Below are 16668 nucleotides of genomic sequence, written 5' to 3'. Positions count from 1 at the left end.
GACCAGGTCTGCGTCGGGGGTGTTGTGACGCCCTGAACCGGGGGCGGAGCCTAAGCCGTGGCGCGCGGAGGCGGGGTGGGGCCTAGCTACCTAGAGAAAGTCGATGCTGCAGGTCCGGTGCTGCAGGAGACGACGGCTGCAGTGCGTCCGCCGCACCGCTAGGGGCCAGCGCGGGCGGTCAGAAGAGTCCAAACCACAGACAGCGAGAAACCGACCCGCGCGGAGCGAGCACGCGAAGCGTCCCGGAGCTTGGCTTCAGCATGTCAGTACCTCCCCCTTCCCATGCGCCTTATGTTCGTCCTCACTGTCCCCCGTCTGTCCCATACGTGCGGTCTTCAAGTAGCTATGCCGTCCCGCACGCCCTCCCTGCTTCTGTCGTTCTCTCCCCTAGCATGCCGAGCCACACCCACCCAGAGTCAAGCTGCTGAAGCACACCCTCCCCCCCAAAACTCCACGGTTTGTCATCCACTAGGAGGGAGGGGGAAACCGAGGCACAGAAGACACTGCCGCCTCTCCCTGAGGACACAGGAGCCCCGCCCATAGTGGGTGGGGTTGGCCACGAAGGGGTTAAGACCGCGGGGAAGTCTGGGGCTCCAGACCTAGGGGTGGATTCTGGGGCTTCCTCCCTCTTGGTCCAGAGCTGTAGCTGCTGCGGAGGTGGCCGATGCAGGTGAGGTGCTTATAATCCTCTGAGTGGGGTGTGGGGTTGTGGGGGCTACCTGTGCCTGACCAGTGTGGAATTGGCCTCAGGCTCATGGGGCCTTTTGGGGGAGGTGGGGAAGGAGAGCCAGGACGTCCTCTCTGGAGCAAGTGAGTAGAAGAGTGAGGCCCAGTGGATCCCCCACTGCCAGGAATCCCCTCAGCATAGACTCTCCTGGCAGAAGGGCCTGGGGTAGGACTGGCAAACAATGGGGTTTAGGCACAGGAGGTCTGAGCCCCCAACCTGATGGCCGTTGGACACCCTTGTGGATTTAGGAAGGAAACTGTGGTCCTTATCTAGGGCGACTACGAAACTCAGGCCAGTGGGGAACCAAGCCTGCAAGAGCCACATTGCTTTGTGACAGTGAGCCAGGCCCCTTGCTAGTGCTGTTGGAACCCCATGTGAGGGGACAGTTGGGTCCATGCCCAAGCAGAGTGTCCTGAGCTGCATGGGGATGGGGGGGGGGGGGGGCATGGGCTCTGTGCTCCAGGCAGGAAAGGCAGTTCAGTGAGGGGAAAACTGATCCTAACGGGTGGGTGATGGGTATCCCAGGATTGGTCAGGTGACAGGCATGGCCCAAGTGGTCAGAAAGGCTGGGACCTAAAGTGTAAAGAGAAGGAAAGGGCAGGGGAGTTCCTGGGGACAGCCAGAGGGAGTTTTGGGTGGGTTTAAGTAGGGGGTCATGGTGCCTAGTCTGCATGTTCTGATGGCCAGCCAACCATGATGGTGTAGGCTAGGTCCCCTTTCTGGGGAGGCCAGAATTGTAGCCAGAGAAAGTGGGGCCATGACTCTTGGGTTCTGCCCCAGCCTTTAGCCTTCAGCTTTCCTCCAATGTGGGGCAGGACACCCTGGAACCATTACCTCTACTGTCACCTGAGTGAGTCACCTGAGTCAGGTATAAGGGATGGTCTCCAGGTGACCTGTGCCATCAGGTGAGTATGGGACAGAGACAAGGTGTAGCTTACCAGTTCCAGGATGCATGGCTCCCCTAGCACTCTGTCAGCCCCTCCCTGCCCCAACACTGTCCTCCTTCCTGGCACAGCCTAGCATGGCTGTTGTCTACAGGAGGAGCATCCTTGTGGTCTGAGGAGATAACCATTGTCTGGAGACCATGCTGTTAATCCCCAACCTGGCACTGAGCCACCTGCAACCCAGCAGGAAATGACCATGGCTCCCAGCCTGACTTAGCTGAGCCTGGATCCTACATGTAGGGAAGAGCTGACTCTGAGCCCTGGCTCATCAAAGCTGACTCCTACCCTAGACCCTACACACCAGATAGAGTTGATCCTGAGTACCAGCCCAGCCAAGCTGACTCTGGATCCTGCATGCCAGTCAGAGTTGACCCTGAGATCCAACCTGGCCACGCTGACCCTGGATCCTGCACACCAGCCAGAGCTGACCCTGAGCCCCAGGCTAGCTGAGCTGACCCTGGGTTCTGCATGCCATCCAGAGATGACCCTCAGTCCTGACTCGACTGAGCTGACCCTGGATCCCGCACACCAGCCAGAGGAGACCTCAGCCCCCAACCTGGCTGAACTGACCCTGGAGCCTGTGCACTGCCGACCTGAGCTCCTGGATGCCTGTGCCGACCTCATCAATGAGCAGTGGCCCCGCAGCCGTGCCTCCCGCCTGCATTCCTTGGGCCAGTCCTCAGACGCCTTCCCCCTCTGCCTGATGCTGCTGAGCCCCAGCCCCACACCTGAGGCAGCCCCCATCGTGGTGGGCCATGCCCGCTTGTCACGGGTGCTGGACCGGCCCCAGAGCCTCCTAGTGGAGACAGTGGTGGTGGCCCGGGCTCTGAGGGGCCGTGGCTTTGGCCGCCGCCTCATGGAGGGCCTGGAGATTTTTGCTCAGGCCCGGGGCTTCCGCCGACTACACCTCACTACCCATGACCAGCTGCAGTTCTATGCCCACCTGGGCTACCAGCTGGGTGAGCCTGTGCAGGGCCTAGTCTTCACCAGCCAACGGCTGCCTGCCACCCTGCTCAGGGCCTTCCCCAGAGCCCCCTTTCCCCGGCAACCCTGCAAGGCTTCTAGTCTGACTGCCCAAACTGCCCCAAGAGCCCCCAAGGGGCCATCATTGCCGCCACCTCCTCCCCTGCCTGAGCCCGTGACCACCTCACCCCCACCTCCTGCAGGGCCCCCTCCACAAAGCCTGCTGGAGACACAATACCAAGACCTGAGAGGATGTCCCATATTCTGGATGGAAAAAGACATCTGAGGGCTACCCAGGACAAGGCACTGTCCTTCAGGGTTGATGGACTGCCTAGGACAGTCTGGGCCTCAGCCCATTGGCCATACCATAGTCCCTAGACCCTGGGAGCAGCTTTAGCCTGGCCATGTTTCCTGAGTACCAGTGGGGGCCAGTAGATGGCTTCATGGCTGTGGCTCAGAGCTGTCAGTGTGGCTGAATAAAGACTTCTGTTGGATGTGGCTGTGACAGTTTATTTGTTGACCTCACTCTCACCTCCCAGCTTCATCTTAGATCCCCTATCTCTGCAAGAGTCCCCAGATCAACCTTGGCCCTAGGGCCATGGATGAAGGGACACCTGCCCTTTGCCCCTCCCACTCTGCCAAGCCCAGGTGACGAGGTATGTGTTCCCTTCTACATTCACTCATCACTATTCACTCAGGGGCTACTGTTTGTCAGGCTCTGGACTGGTCACAGGCAATGGGGAACGAGACAGACAGTACCTCGACCCAAGGGACAGGGGAGACAGGCAGGCATACAGTGTCAGGATCCGTGCTGGGACAGTGGGAGCCCAAGTGCCCTCAGTGCATTTAGAGACCCAGGAGGCCTCCCAGGGGAGGTGATGTCACAGCAGAGACCTGAGAGCTGAGTAGGAATTAAGCCAGGCAAAGGGGAGGATGTTAAGTGTTCTTGGGGCAAGGTCTAAGAAAGAGGTCAGAGGGGACTGGTGAGAAGTGAGTGGGCTAGATGTCAGAAGGCACAGTGGTGCTGTGACAGAGATGGACAACACGGGAGCTACGTGGGCCAACGTAGGGTGTTACTGGTTTGAGAGGCCTAGAGGACCACATGGGGACCATCCTTCCCCAGCCTCCATCCTTGGGAGTAGCTGGAGGAGTGTTCCCAGCTTTCCCTGCTGTATAGAAGGTGTGGTCATGGCCATGAATTCTAAGCTCACACCCCCTCTCTCCTGCAGGTTTCTGTCCCTGGGGCATGATCATGCAGCTGGGCCTCACCCTGGTACTAGGAATGGCCCTGTGCCTGGGGTGTGGCCAGCCCCTGCTGTGGGCTCCTGAACGTCCCTTCTCTGTGCTATGGAACATACCCTCAGCACACTGTAAGACTCGCTTTGGCGTGCACCTGCCACTAGAGGCTCTGGGCATCACAGCCAACCATGGCCAGCGTTTCCATGGCCAGAATATCACCATCTTCTACAAGAACCAGCTTGGCTTCTATCCCTACCTTGGGCCCAGGGGCACAGCTCATAACGGGGGCATCCCCCAGGTTGTCCCTCTTGACCGCCACCTGGCACGGGCTGCCTACCAGATCCATCTCAGCCTAGAACGTGGCTTTGCTGGCCTGGCAGTGCTGGACTGGGAAGAGTGGTGTCCACTCTGGGCCGGGAACTGGGGCCGCCGCCGAGCCTACCAGGAAGCTTCATGGGCTTGGGCACAGCGGGTATTCCCCCACCTGAACCCCCAGGAGCAGCTCCACAAGGCCCGTGCTGGCTTTGAACAGGCAGCCCGTGCCCTGATGGAGGACACACTACGGCTAGGCCAGGCACTGAAGCCCCATGGGTTCTGGGGCTTCTATCGCTTCCCAGCCTGTGGCAATGGCTGGCATGGTACAGCTTTCAATTACACAGGCCACTGCCACCCAGCCACTCTAGCCCGAAACACACAACTGCATTGGCTCTGGGCTGCCTCCAGCGCCCTCTTCCCCAGCATTTACCTCCCACCCAAGCTGCCACCTATTCACCACCAGGCATTTGTCCGATACCGCCTGGAAGAAGCCTTCCGTGTGGCCCTTGTTGGGCACCCACATCCCCTGCCTGTCCTGGCCTATGCCCGCCTCACATACCGGCATTCTGGGAGGTTCCTGTCCCAGGTGAGCGAAAATTGAGATCTAGGGGTCTGAGTGGGGAGTCATGGTCCTGTCCTAGGAAGATCTGAAGAGAAGACCTTGCCCAGGGGAATTTGATGGGGAGACCCTGATCTAGTTCTGAGTGGGGAGGTACTATCCTGGAGCATCTGAAAAGGAAGTATGGCTCTGCCTTGGAAAATCTTGAGGGGGAAGGCAAGGCCAACGTTTGGAGCCCTGGTCTGAGGGGAGACATTTTCTGAGTGGAGGACCCAAGAAGCCACTCAGAGGCTCAGTGCCACGTAACCTTACTCTAGAAGTGGAATCAGATCATGGTAATGAGCCAGAAAAGTTTCTTGAAGGTAGAGGTAGGCCCAGATGGATCTGACCAGCCCAGCCCTGGCTTAGCAGTTCTTTGCTTCCAGGATGACCTCGTGCAGACCATTGGTGTGACCGCAGCACTAGGGGCAGCCGGCGTGGTGCTCTGGGGGGACCTGAGCTTCTCCAGCTCTGAGGTGATCATTGCCCCTCCAGCCTGCCGTACAGCCCATCCTGGGATCCCAGGGTTCGGGGGAGAGACCATGTCAGAGCCATGAAGCAGGAACATTGATACATACTTTCCCTCTCCACAGGAGAAGTGCTGGCATCTCCATGACTACCTAGTGGGCACCCTGGGTCCCTATGTAATCAATGTGACCAGGGCAGCCATAACCTGCAGTCACCAGCGGTGCCATGGCCATGGGCGTTGTGCCCGCCAAGATGGAGGACAGCTGGAAGCCTTTCTGCATCTGCAGCCAGATGGCAGCCCTGGAGCTTGGGAGTCCTTTAGCTGCCGTTGTTACCCGGGCTGGGCTGGCCCTACCTGCCAGGAGCCTAGACCTGAGCCTAGGCCTGAAGAAGCAACATAAAACCAGAGGTTACCTGCCCCTGACTCTCTTGTCCCTGCTGCCATTTTTCCAGTCTTGGAGGACAGCTCTGTCCCACTCTTGTTCTATTCAGTTTAGAGTCAGTCCTCCCATACACACCCTCCCTTCCCATGGGATACCTGGGGAGTGGAAGGGGCCAGGAAAAAAATGTTGACAGACAAACAGACAAAAACGTTTATTTTGTTTACACTATTTTAAAACCAAAGGTCCTCTGAGGTCACTTGATTCCTCCTGATAAGCAGCCCCAGGGAAAGTCAGAGTTCCAGATGGTTAGAGTTGCCAGCTCGGGGCTCTGTTCCTACTACTCCTCACTGGGTCCATGGAAAGGTCACAGGAGACCCATCCAGAGACAGGTGGGCTCCAAGATCTTGGCTAAGGTCTGTAAGTGCTAAGCTATTATTTGTCCTCTGCTTCAGCATAAAGTCACTTTTTCTTTCACCGCCTAAGGTTTGTTCACCAAGTTCCACTAAACCCCCAAGCTCTTCCTGTCGCCGAGTGTCCGTCCGCAAGTGCCCAGAAACGCTGGCCCTGCCTGACGTAGTAGGCTGCTCCAAAGAGGCAGCTTCAGTGTTAACAACTGTGCATGCATGCACGTGGGCGCGCGGGGGGCGGTGTACACAGGGCATTGTGGGTGCATAGTTCAGCTAGAGCGTCGTGGGTTTACGGGTCTCAGGAATAGACTACAGTTCCCGAGGTGCTCTGCGCCTAGCCGGCGGGCGGTCATCTGGGCGCGCAGTCCCCTGGGACTAGTAGTTTCGGCCGCGCGCATGTGGTCCCGGAACCCAATGGCCAAGAACTCGCCTTCCCGGCCACCCGTTTAGCAGGGCGGGGCGCAGCGACTCGTTTGGCAGGGCGGGGCGCCTCGCGAAGATGGTGTCGCGTGCGGCGTGTGGCTCCCGTCGTCTGCCCAATTCTCAGCTTAGCCCACCAGCCGGTGTCTCGCCGGTCTGGAGCCCCCTCCCGCCGGGCCCCTGACCCTGAGCCTTCTGCGCGCCCGCGCTCCTGATTCCCGGCATGCCCCGCGCCCGTAAGGGCAGCGCACCCCGCAAGGGTGGCCAGCGCCGCGGAGCCGGTAAGTGGGGAGCTACTGATGAACGGCGAGCGGGGGTTCTGCGTGGCTTGCCCGTCGGTGTTCCCGATGGCTCCCGAACGGAGACTCCTGCGTCGACCAACCTGGCGCTGCCTCCCGCAACTCTCCCGCGGCCAGCACGTGCCCCAGGAGGCAGCGGCCACGTGTGCGCCCAACTCAATTTGGGCGCTGCTTGCTGCTCAGGAACCCACGCTACCGGGCCTAAACTGGTCGGTGCCTCTCGGCCTCAGTTTCTCCATTGCGGATCCAGCCCAGTTACCTGCTATGATAGACAAGCTCGCCAGACAGCAGGAAGCCTGCCGCCTCGCTAATCCCTGCTCTTTTACTGTACTGGACTAGGAAGTTGGTGGGAGGGCTACTCTGACGGAGAGTACTGAGGTAGGGGGCGGACTGGCGGAGGGGTGGGGGGCGGTGGGGACGTTGCGGGATTCTGGCCTTGGTGGACCTGGCCCGAGAGGGTTAGGGAGTGCCCTTGAGCCTGCGGCAGTCCTGAGACTTATCAGCTTTGAACAGAAGTGTGTCTTGCTTCAGTAAACACATATGTTTACTCTGCAGGAATGGGGTGCCTGCTAGGCACAGCTTAGACCACCCTAATGGGACTTGGGTGTGGGGACATCTAAGAGGGTAGCAACATTACAGAAGGACTGGTGTTGGGGGACAAGTTCATTTAAATGGTGTCAGCCCCAGACTTAAGAACCAAGGAATCCTTGAGGGGCTTCTGGGTGAATCCTGAGGAGGTGAAGAAGAGAGCACTGTGCAGAGGAAATAATTTGTGCAAAGGCCTGGCATCTAGAGAGGGAACAAATGAGGGAGGCTAGGCTGCTTTGGCTGGTTAGGGTAGTAAGAGAGGTGGTGAGCAGAGGACTGCATGCGTGCTGCACTTTGTCCAGCAGGTACATGGCGTATGTCGTTCTGAGAAGTAGGACCAGTCTGGTGACCAGAACCCATCTGGGACTCTGCTGTAGGAGCTGCCCTTGCCAAAGTCAGCCCCTGGCCCTGGGCAGAACCCACACACAGGAGCATTCCAGCTCTGCTGACCCTGACATTCTCCTGTGTTTACCTATTTTTAGGGACTCGTGTGGTCAGGGGTCACTCCACTCTCTGCATTTCCCGAGGTCAGGAGGAGCCTGTATGTCCATCCACCGAGGGCTGAAGGCCTGGGATAGTCCAGGGGGAGCTCAGAAGACAGTATGCTTGAAGCCTGGGGCACCCAGCCATATCCACTAGCAGCTGGGCTTCTGCCCCAAGGCAGATGGGTGGTTGTGGGCCCAAAGAAGAGCCTTAACTAGTTGTTTGTTCAGTCATTGTCTTCATTTGCTGTACTAGATGAGGTGTTTTAGCATGTCTGTTTTGCAGATGAAAAAAGGCATTGGGGGTGCCTGGGTGGCTCACCCATTTAGGGTTAAGCCTCTGACTTTTTGTTTGGGTCATGATCTCATTGTTCAGGAGTTCAAGCCCCACCTCGGGCTCTGTGCTGACAGCTTGGAGCCTGGACCCTGCTTCAGATTCTGTGCTTCCCTGTCTCACTGCCCCTACCCTGCTCGCTCTCTCTCTCTCGCTCTCTCTCTCTCTCTCAACAATAAATAAACATTAAAAAAAAAAAAATTAAGGCGTTGAAGTCTAGGCACTTGACCTGGTTACACTCTTTTCACGATATGGAGCTGGAATTTGAACCCTGTGTCTGTCTGTATATGTTCTGTATATACAGATTCAATAATCGAAGCCCCTGACTTTTGCCCTGGCCATTTTTAGGCATAATCTGGGCTGGTGGCTGAGCTCCCCCAGGATTTGCCTAGATATGTCCCCACTCCAGGTGGGGCCTGTGCAGCCCCTTCTGCCTCTACCAGGACCTCAGTCTCCTTCTTAAAGCAGGCTCTAGTCTCAGGGAGGCTGTACTCACGAAGCCTGCCAGGTTTTCCTAGGCTGGGCCTGGGAATGTTCTCCAGTTGATAGACCTCACTCCCTTTCTCCTCTTTCCTGGCTCAGCATCCCCTGCATCAGTCCCTGTGTGTACCACTTCAGCCTGCCATTTTCTCATCTCTGAGAGGAGGCAGGACTCTATTCTTGGGGGGTCATGAGGCCAGGTGAGGTACCCCCGGCCATCAGACATCAGTAAGGGCGGGCCAAGTGCTATGTTCCACCCTCCCCAGGTGCCCGGAGCAGAACCCAAGCTGACTCAGGTTCCAGTGAGGATGAGGCAGTCAGTGAGGCCCGCAGCACCACCAGTGAATGCCCCAGCCTTCTTAGCACTGCAGCAGAGGACAGCCTTGGTGAGAGTGGGTGGGAGTTTGGCAGGGACTCTGGGGATTCCTGGAGTAAAGCAAGACGCAGGGCTGACCAGCTGGCCTTGCAGGGGGGGATGCCGTGGATGAGCAGGGCCAGCAGGAAGACCTTGAGGAGAAGCTGAAGGAGTATGTGGACTGCCTCACAGACAAGAGGTACCTCTGACTGCCAGCCAACCCCTATACCCCTGTCCCTGCTCAGCCCATGCCAAGTATGACCCAGTAGGGCTGGTGCACAAGGTCCCCTTTCTTCATTCCTCAGTGCCAAGACCCGCCAGGGTGCTCTCGAGAGCCTTCGCCTGGCCCTGGCATCCCGCTTACTCCCTGACTTCTTGCTGGAGCGCCGCCTCACACTGGCTGATGCCTTGGAAAAGTGCCTCAAGAAAGGTTGGGCCCGGGGGCTCACGGGAGACCTGAATTGGCTGGGTACTGACCCTTGCTGCATGGGCTGACTGGAAAGCCTTCCTACAGGGAAGGGGGAGGAACAGGCCCTAGCCGCTGCCGTGCTAGGCCTGCTCTGTGTGCAGCTGGGCCCTGGACCCAAGGGCGAGGAGCTATTTCACAGCCTACAGCCCCTCCTGGTCTCTGTGCTCAGTGATGGCACAGCTTGTCCTGCTGCTCGGCTTCACGTGAGTGTTCTCTGCTCTGTGACACCCTTCCCTCCCCTAATCCCTAAGGGGAGAGGTGGGTTCCACCTGCTTTCAGGCTCCTTTACTCTGAGGGTGAGCCCTGTGGCTGGGAACCCAGGCTCACTCTCTAACCACAGCGTGGCTTTGCCCTCCTTCCAACAGTGTGCTTCTGCTCTTGGTTTGGGGTGCTATGTGGCTGCTGCTGATGTCCAGGTAAGTGACCTTTGGGCATGGCTAATAGAGTACCTAGGCCCTGGCTCTGCCCCTGAGCCACTCCCACTGCCTCCCTGTGTCCCTAGGACCTGGTCTCTTGCCTCAACTGCTTGGAAGGTGTTTTCAGCCGGTCCTGTGGAATGGGTGGCTCCACAGCCCCTGTGGTCCCTGCCAGCCTGCATGGCCTGCTCTGTGCTGCCCTGCAGGCCTGGGCATTGCTACTCACCGTCTGCCCTAGCACCCATATCAGCCACATCCTGGACAGGTAAGAGCAACTGCCTGCTGTGAGTGGAAGGGGAAAGGTGAGGCCCCCCCAACCCACACGTAGCTCAGCCTGCCCCTTCCTCAGGCAGCTGCCCCGGCTGCCCCAGCTCTTGTCCAGCGAAAGTGTGAACCTGCGAATCGCTGCCGGCGAGACCATCGCACTGCTCTTTGAGCTGGCCCGGGACCTTGAGGTGTGAGAGAGGGGTGAGGGGAAGGGAGGGGGCCTGCTGACTCCACCTGCCCATCCTCGGCTGAATGCAGGGGACACCACAGAAAAAGCAGGACAGCCTTAGGTCCTTACGGAGGGGAGGTAGCCCTAACACAGACTGAGATGCCAGGTGCCACGGTGGTGGCAGGGGTGTCTGGCCCAGGCAGGGACCAGGAGGGAATTCAAAGGGGAGAGGCAGAGAAGAAAACCACTTCTTCCGAGATAGGAAGGGTTTGCGCAACCCCAAGTTGAGAGCCAGCAGAGCGCGGGCTTCTGCTCACACGCCCTCTATTGCTCCCACCACAGGAGGATTTTATTTACGAGGACATGGAGGCCCTCTGCAATGCCCTGCGAACCCTGGCCACCGACAGCAACAAGTACCGTGCCAAGGCTGACCGCCGGCGTCAGCGCTCTACTTTCCGCGCTGTGCTGCACTTTGTTGAGGTGCGTGTGAGAACGTGTGTCCTAGTGAGAGTGCATCCCCAGGCACAGCCACCAAGCCCTGTTCTGCGGGTCCCTCTACTCTGCAGGGCGGTGAGTGTGAGGAAGAGTCGGTCCGCTTCGGGCTTGAGGTGCTCTATGTGGACAGCTGGGCTCGGCGCCGCATCTATGCTGCCTTCAAGGATGTGCTGGGATCGGGCATGCACCACCATCTCCAGGTGGGGAAGTAGACAGGGAGGGGACACCCAGCTTGGCTGTTTCGGGCCAGCTTGAGCTCACTGCCCTGTTTGCCCCCAGAACAACGAGCTACTCCGTGATATCTTTGGCCTGGGTCCTGTCCTGGTGCTGGATGCCACTGCCCTGAAGGCCTGCAAGATTTCACGTTTTGAGAAGGTTTGCACCCTTGGGCATGTTTATCTTCCCTCCATTCCCACGGCCTGGAGGCCTGGAGCTCTGCAGGGACTAGAGGAAAAGCCCTGGGCCTCCCCTTCCCTAGCTCACCATATCATCACTCTCTGCCCCCACTCCAGCACCTATACAACGCCGCTGCCTTCAAAGCCCGGACCAAGGCACGCAGCCGTGTGCGAGACAAGCGGGCAGACATCCTGTGAGGTGGGGCCAGCTGAAGAGGAGACTGTCTACACTCGTGCCTGTGTTTTTAACAGAAGACACTGCAACAACTGGTTGTTCCTGCCAGGAATTGTGGCTTTATTTTTTTAATGACAAAACCAAAAACAGACAGGGGTGGTGGCTGGAGGCCAGGGCACTTGGTATCCTGGCCCCTTGCCTCAGCACAGCCCTGTGCTTCTCTCTGCCCTGCCTCAGGCCAGGCCAGATGTGTGCTTGTCCCAGAGCTGTGGGGCAGGCAGGAGGAGGGATGTGCCTTTCTCTCCTTTCTCGGGCCCTGCTCCCCTGGGGTGACCTACTTCCTTGAGGGGAATGGCATCTGGACAAATGCCACCAAATCCGGTGGGGAGGCCAGGCTACCTGGAATGGATCTATATGCTGATTTTTAAAGATTATTAGAGGTAATTAAACTGAATGCTCAGCCATCTGTGGCCCTTAGCTCCTGGGTGTTTCTGCCTGCCCTGCCATTCACCACCACACTGGGTCTCCCCCATCTCCATCTCACCTTTGACCTCCAAGACCAGCTCCTCAGGTGGCCCTCCTCCCCATACTCAGCTCTGCCTGCTTGAGCACTGAGGCTGGACCCCCGCTGGGAGGCCTGGCAAGGTTTGGGCAGCTGGGGGGGGGGGGGGGCAGCTATTTCTAGACTCTGAACCTATCTGGAAGCCAGAGGCTGCTGACAGGCCACAGAAGGAGCCAGGAGGTTGGTATCCCTTCCTCTGACCTTGGGCCACCCAAAGCAGGACCTTGGCACCAGAAAACTTGGCTAGGCCTGGCTTGAAGACAGGAGAGGCAGGTAGCTGTGGGGTCAGGTTAGACTCTTGTACAAAAACCTCACCGGGGAAGTAGGGTGGGACAATGGGTCAGGAGAAACCTGCCAATGGCGACTTTATTCCCCACCCACACACACACCCAAGCCCCAGGTCCAAGTGGTATCTCAGCTGGGTGCTTGGGCCTCACTGGAGTTGAGCCTCCGCAGCTGGCTGAGGCTGGCAAGCCGGAGTCTGAGCAGCGTCTCCTCCTGTGTGCGCAGTGTGTGCGCCAGCATGCGGAGGGATTCACTCTGCAGCACTGTGGACAGGCAGGCGGGAACGGGGGGGGGGGGGTATCAGACCACGTGCCACCCCACAACTCCCCACCTCACTGGCTCGGCCTCTGCAGCTGTTTCCAGCCACGCAGAAAAGCCTTGCAGTCCCAGTTACTCGCTCTCAGTTCCCACCGGCTTTCCGCACCGTCCAACCATACCGCTCAGGTAGACAGCCAGGATGGCAAGTGCCAGGCAGGTGAACACCAGCAATGCGAGCAGCAGGAAGCCTCCCCTGCTGTGCACAGGGCTGCAGCCAGCCTGGGCACACAGCGACGGTGGCAAGATACCCAGCAGCTCGTCCCATGGCTGCACCTCCTCAGTCAGGTAGGGGCGCAGCGAACCTGCAGGGCAAATGGGGCATCGGGAGGGTAAGGGTTGTGCCTGCTCTCCTCCCCTCTCCCAGCATGTCAGTCCCCTGCCCTATGCCCCTCACCTCCACTGTGTAGGTCGCTGATGGACTCCACCTGGTGCAGGCGCACCTCCTGTATGTGGTTGGGGGCCAGTGGCGCCCTGCTCCTCGTGCTCGGTGTTAGTGCCAAGGTGTCTGCTGGGACAGTGCAGGGCTGGTTCAGCCAGCAGGTCACGCCTCCCTTTTAAGGTGGCTTCATGTGGCAGCCGCGGCTCAGAAAAGATGGGACAGGACAAAGGGACATTGGCTCCTAGTGCCCTAAAACCAGCTCAGGAACGACACTTGATTCGGAACCAGGATGACCCCAGAACTCTGTGGGCCTGTTAACACCTACAGTAGTAGCAGGAGGTGCATTTGACCTGCTCACTTTTGTTTCCTTACAAGCACCTCAACGACTTTCAGGCATTCCTCTGCCTGTTCATTCCTGCCTCTTCTGCTATCACTTTTCCCTGCAGACCCTGTGGGTTGGCCATTGGGCCAGACCCAGTGCCTGGTACCTCCACATCTCCATCCTAGCTGGGTGGTGCTTGTGCTTTGTGGCCTTGGCTCTGCTTTAACATATTCAGCCTGATCCTGCTGTACTTCTGTGAACCCTGTTTTCACTCAACATATGACATGCCTTTGTTATGAAGCTGTTCTACATGCTTCTGAGGTCCCCTTTGAGGCTGCCTGGGCATTTAGGTTGTTTCCAGTTCCCTTTGGAAGTAACTCCCAGGAAGGATATGCATCATTGAGTATGAAGGTTTTTCCCAATTTCCTAATTGTTAATAAGGACGGATTCCCAGAAGCAAAATTATTGGCTTAAAGAGCAGGGACTTTTTCTTTAAGCCATTATTAAACTGTCCTCCAGAATGACTATCCACAGCCCCCAAAAGGGTACAACATCGCCACCATTAGGCATTTTCAATGAAAAATTTATATACACACGTGTACGCATGTTTGCCAGTTGGGAGATGAGAAAAGGCTTTTCTTGACCTATTTCGGTCTCTTTGCCTGAGGGCCTGATGAATGCGTGTGGCTTCCTAGTTATCCATTCACAGCCTCTGCCCATTTAGTCACTGGGACCTCTGTACTTTTCTTGTGATCTTACTATTTTTGTACTCCTCAAAAGTATTTATTTTGTGATTTCTAAAAAAAGTACTTTTTTTTTTTTTTACTTCCTTGACTTTTTATTTTATTTATTTATTTTTTAATCTTGGCTCCTTAAACCTCCAGATACCCAGCTGGCTGCTAGGTAACAGTATGGGGCATTGATAGGGGCAAAGGTGATTGGACTATCACTTTCACAACAATAACTCAACCTTCATGATTTGCTTGAAACTGGCCCTTGAAATGCTCCAAAGTGAAACAAGATGCTGGCAGTCATTGTTTGGGTGATAGGTCAGGGGTCATGTTAAATTTCTCTGCACTTGGCTCTGCTTTCCCAACACTTTTTTTTTTTTAATGTTTATTTATTTTGAGAGAGAGCAAGCTTGCCGGCTTGGGAGTTGGGGAGGGGCAAAGAGAGAGAGAGAGAGAGAATCCCAAGCAGCCTCCACTAGTGCTGTCAGTGCAGAGTCCAGTGTGGGGCTTGAACTCACGAATGGTGAGATTACGACCTGAGCCAAAATCAAGAGTTGGCCACTTAACCGACTGAACCACCCAGGTGCCCCTCCCTACACTTTATAAATTGAACTCAGATTCTGTTCATCACCAGGAAAATCGTGGTAAACATCATTGTTAGGGCCTCAAAAGGAGGCAAACATCCTCCACCACTAGTGGGGGCTGGGGCCCTCCCATCCAGTTGAAATGTTGAAAATGTGACAAGAGGGTTGATGAGCTAGACCTGCTGGAGCAGTGAAGCAGCTGGTCATCCCTGCTGTGGCCCCTGTGAACCTCTGTACTTCTTGCATACAGTGGGGTAGGTAGGTGATTGGCCACCAAAGTCTTAACTAGCTGTCAGTCTGGCCAGGCCAAAGGATCCCAACTGGCTAACAGTTGGGTCCAGTTAGGCCCAAGTTGGAGGTGACCAGAGATCTATCCACTCCCGGTCCCTGGGCTGCATGCCCAAATGCTTCCTAGGACCACTGCCCGCCCCCAATCCCAGCTTCCTCCCTGAATGAAGAGCCGAACTGGCCTGGCGGGCCACCTACTCAGCCCATACCCACTTGGGCACAGCCTATAGCTGACTACCCCCAAGCGAGTAGCTCCCCCCAATCCCTCCCTGCTGTCCCTAGCAGGGGAAACAGGCAGGGCCTAAGGGGAGGTGGGGTTCCAGACATAGCCCTTTCTCCATGCACAGGGGGCAGTTTCCCTTAATCTATGGCATGGTGATTGATGACTAGTTAAGGAAGTGAGGTCAGTGGGACAGAGTGGGTTTGCTCTGTGGTTCACAGGGTCACAGGACTGGGGCCTTGCCCTCCCCCACAGTCATCTCCTACCTTCTTGGGTGTCCTCAGGCATGGTGGGTGGTGGGCAGCTGGGGGGCTGATAATAGCACTCAGTATGAGGACAGGATGGAAGCAGCAGCGGCTCCTCAGAGCCTGGGGAAGGCAGGCCACCTCCCAGCCTGGGCCTAAAATAGGCCTGAGCTCAGCCCACTGGGCTATATTTAGAGGGGGCAGCTCTCAGCCATGGGAAGTTGTGGAGTGACCCACATGGGCCAGCTAGCTGGTGATGGAGCCCAGATAAGAGCACACCTCCACTAATACAAATGCCCAGGGTCTTTCCTGGGGAACTCTACCACTCCCATACATGCACAGGCCTTGGTGTCTTTATCCAGGCAAGCTGCCTCATGCTCACCTCCAGCAATGCCCCACATGGCAGCCAAGGTATGTAAGGGAGCCCTGTGCCTCTACCCACAAAGACCCCGACCCAAAGTTGGGTCATCTCTTCTCCAAGCACACGGACAAGAACCTACCCCTGTGTGACCTGCTGGCACCAGGGATTGGGGTGATGGACAGCTTGAGTGCATTGCAATGAGGGCTCTGAGAATCCCCAAAGAGGGCAGAGACACACCTATAAAGGTAGGCACTCATGTTGGTCAGTGGGCAAACTTAGGCTGAAGATTGGTATTTCTGTTAATAAGCCTACAACCTTGGTTAACGGATTGCCTGCTCTCTGACCTCCATTTTCTCATTTGTAAAACAGAAAGGACAATTATGGTTCCTCCCTGGCGCAGGACACGTGAAAATGGAATGCAGCTGCATGTCTGCAGTTTACCTCCTCCCTCCTCTCTCCATACAAGTCACACCATGTTGTGTGAGGAGGCATGGTACCACTCACCCCTGAAGGGAGGAAGTGGCCAGGCTGAGGGCCCACCCTTTGCTGTTGGACCCCTGTGACCCTTCTCCCCAACTGGGAGGAAGTAAGACAGTGAGAATCCTCCCCCTAAAACATCCCAAATCCATCACTCCACTGTATCACACTGGCCTCCTTGATGTTCCTCACACACAGCAACCTTGTTTCCACCTCAGGACCTTTGCACTAGCTGTTGCCTCCTGGAACACTCCACCCCTTAGATACTCCCATGACTGGCTCCTTGTTGTTTAGCTCAAATGTCACCCCCTCAGTGATGCTTTCTCACATTGTTTTCCATATCTCCAAATTTCATTTTCTTCATAGCACTCATCCAAGAAATCATATTCAGAACATACTGTACAGGTCAGTAGGGCCCCAAAGGCCCCACAGAATCTACTCAGAAACTACACAGAAACTGCCTTTAATCCTCATCACAGCATCCTTTTCAGAAACTGAGGCCCTAAGA

The 16668-nt window shown here is 56.8% G+C and overlaps 4 protein-coding genes across 6 annotated transcripts; 3 read left to right on the top strand and 1 right to left on the bottom strand.

Annotated features, from left to right (window-relative positions):
• The first annotated feature begins 146 nt into the window (after nucleotides 1-146).
• Nucleotides 147-6116, top strand: HYAL3 (hyaluronidase 3). Its single transcript, XM_043587390.1, has 4 exons — nucleotides 147-670; nucleotides 3864-4774; nucleotides 5173-5262; nucleotides 5380-6116. Exons 2-4 carry the CDS (start codon nucleotides 3881-3883, stop codon nucleotides 5653-5655), a joined length of 1260 nt encoding a protein of 419 aa, XP_043443325.1. The 5' UTR covers nucleotides 147-670; nucleotides 3864-3880; the 3' UTR covers nucleotides 5656-6116.
• On the top strand, nucleotides 751-3128 carry NAA80 (N-alpha-acetyltransferase 80, NatH catalytic subunit). The gene is given in 2 exon segments (XM_043587391.1): nucleotides 751-2055; nucleotides 2057-3128. Coding segments are annotated over 2 exon segments (894 nt in total). The 5' UTR covers nucleotides 751-2025; the 3' UTR covers nucleotides 2921-3128.
• Nucleotides 6117-6429: 313 nt separating the features above from the next.
• On the top strand, nucleotides 6430-11852 carry IFRD2 (interferon related developmental regulator 2). 2 transcript variants are annotated; one of them, XM_043587388.1, is made up of 12 exons: nucleotides 6430-6745; nucleotides 8914-9033; nucleotides 9117-9201; nucleotides 9308-9432; nucleotides 9517-9674; nucleotides 9837-9887; nucleotides 9974-10152; nucleotides 10237-10342; nucleotides 10666-10803; nucleotides 10890-11018; nucleotides 11098-11193; nucleotides 11331-11852. In XM_043587388.1, exons 1-12 carry the CDS (start codon nucleotides 6688-6690, stop codon nucleotides 11409-11411), a joined length of 1326 nt encoding a protein of 441 aa, XP_043443323.1. In that variant the 5' UTR covers nucleotides 6430-6687; the 3' UTR covers nucleotides 11412-11852. The 2 variants fall into 2 exon arrangements, with proteins under 2 accessions (XP_043443323.1, XP_043443324.1); XM_043587389.1 differs by lacking the exon at nucleotides 10237-10342 and having other exon boundaries at nucleotides 6446-6745.
• On the bottom strand, nucleotides 11482-16620 carry LSMEM2 (leucine rich single-pass membrane protein 2). 2 transcript variants are annotated; one of them, XM_043587392.1, is made up of 4 exons: nucleotides 15344-16620; nucleotides 12948-13061; nucleotides 12673-12855; nucleotides 11482-12498 (listed from the first exon to the last, which is right to left on the bottom strand). In XM_043587392.1, exons 1-4 carry the CDS (start codon nucleotides 15363-15365, stop codon nucleotides 12365-12367), a joined length of 453 nt encoding a protein of 150 aa, XP_043443327.1. In that variant the 5' UTR covers nucleotides 15366-16620; the 3' UTR covers nucleotides 11482-12364. The 2 variants fall into 2 exon arrangements, with proteins under 2 accessions (XP_043443327.1, XP_043443328.1); XM_043587393.1 differs by having other exon boundaries at nucleotides 12948-13058.
• Nucleotides 16621-16668: the final 48 nt, after the last annotated feature.

This window comes from Prionailurus bengalensis, chromosome A2 (assembly GCF_016509475.1).
Source record: "Prionailurus bengalensis isolate Pbe53 chromosome A2, Fcat_Pben_1.1_paternal_pri, whole genome shotgun sequence".
NCBI lineage: Eukaryota > Metazoa > Chordata > Mammalia > Carnivora > Felidae > Prionailurus > Prionailurus bengalensis.
This window is presented reverse-complemented; position numbering and strand designations above follow the sequence as displayed.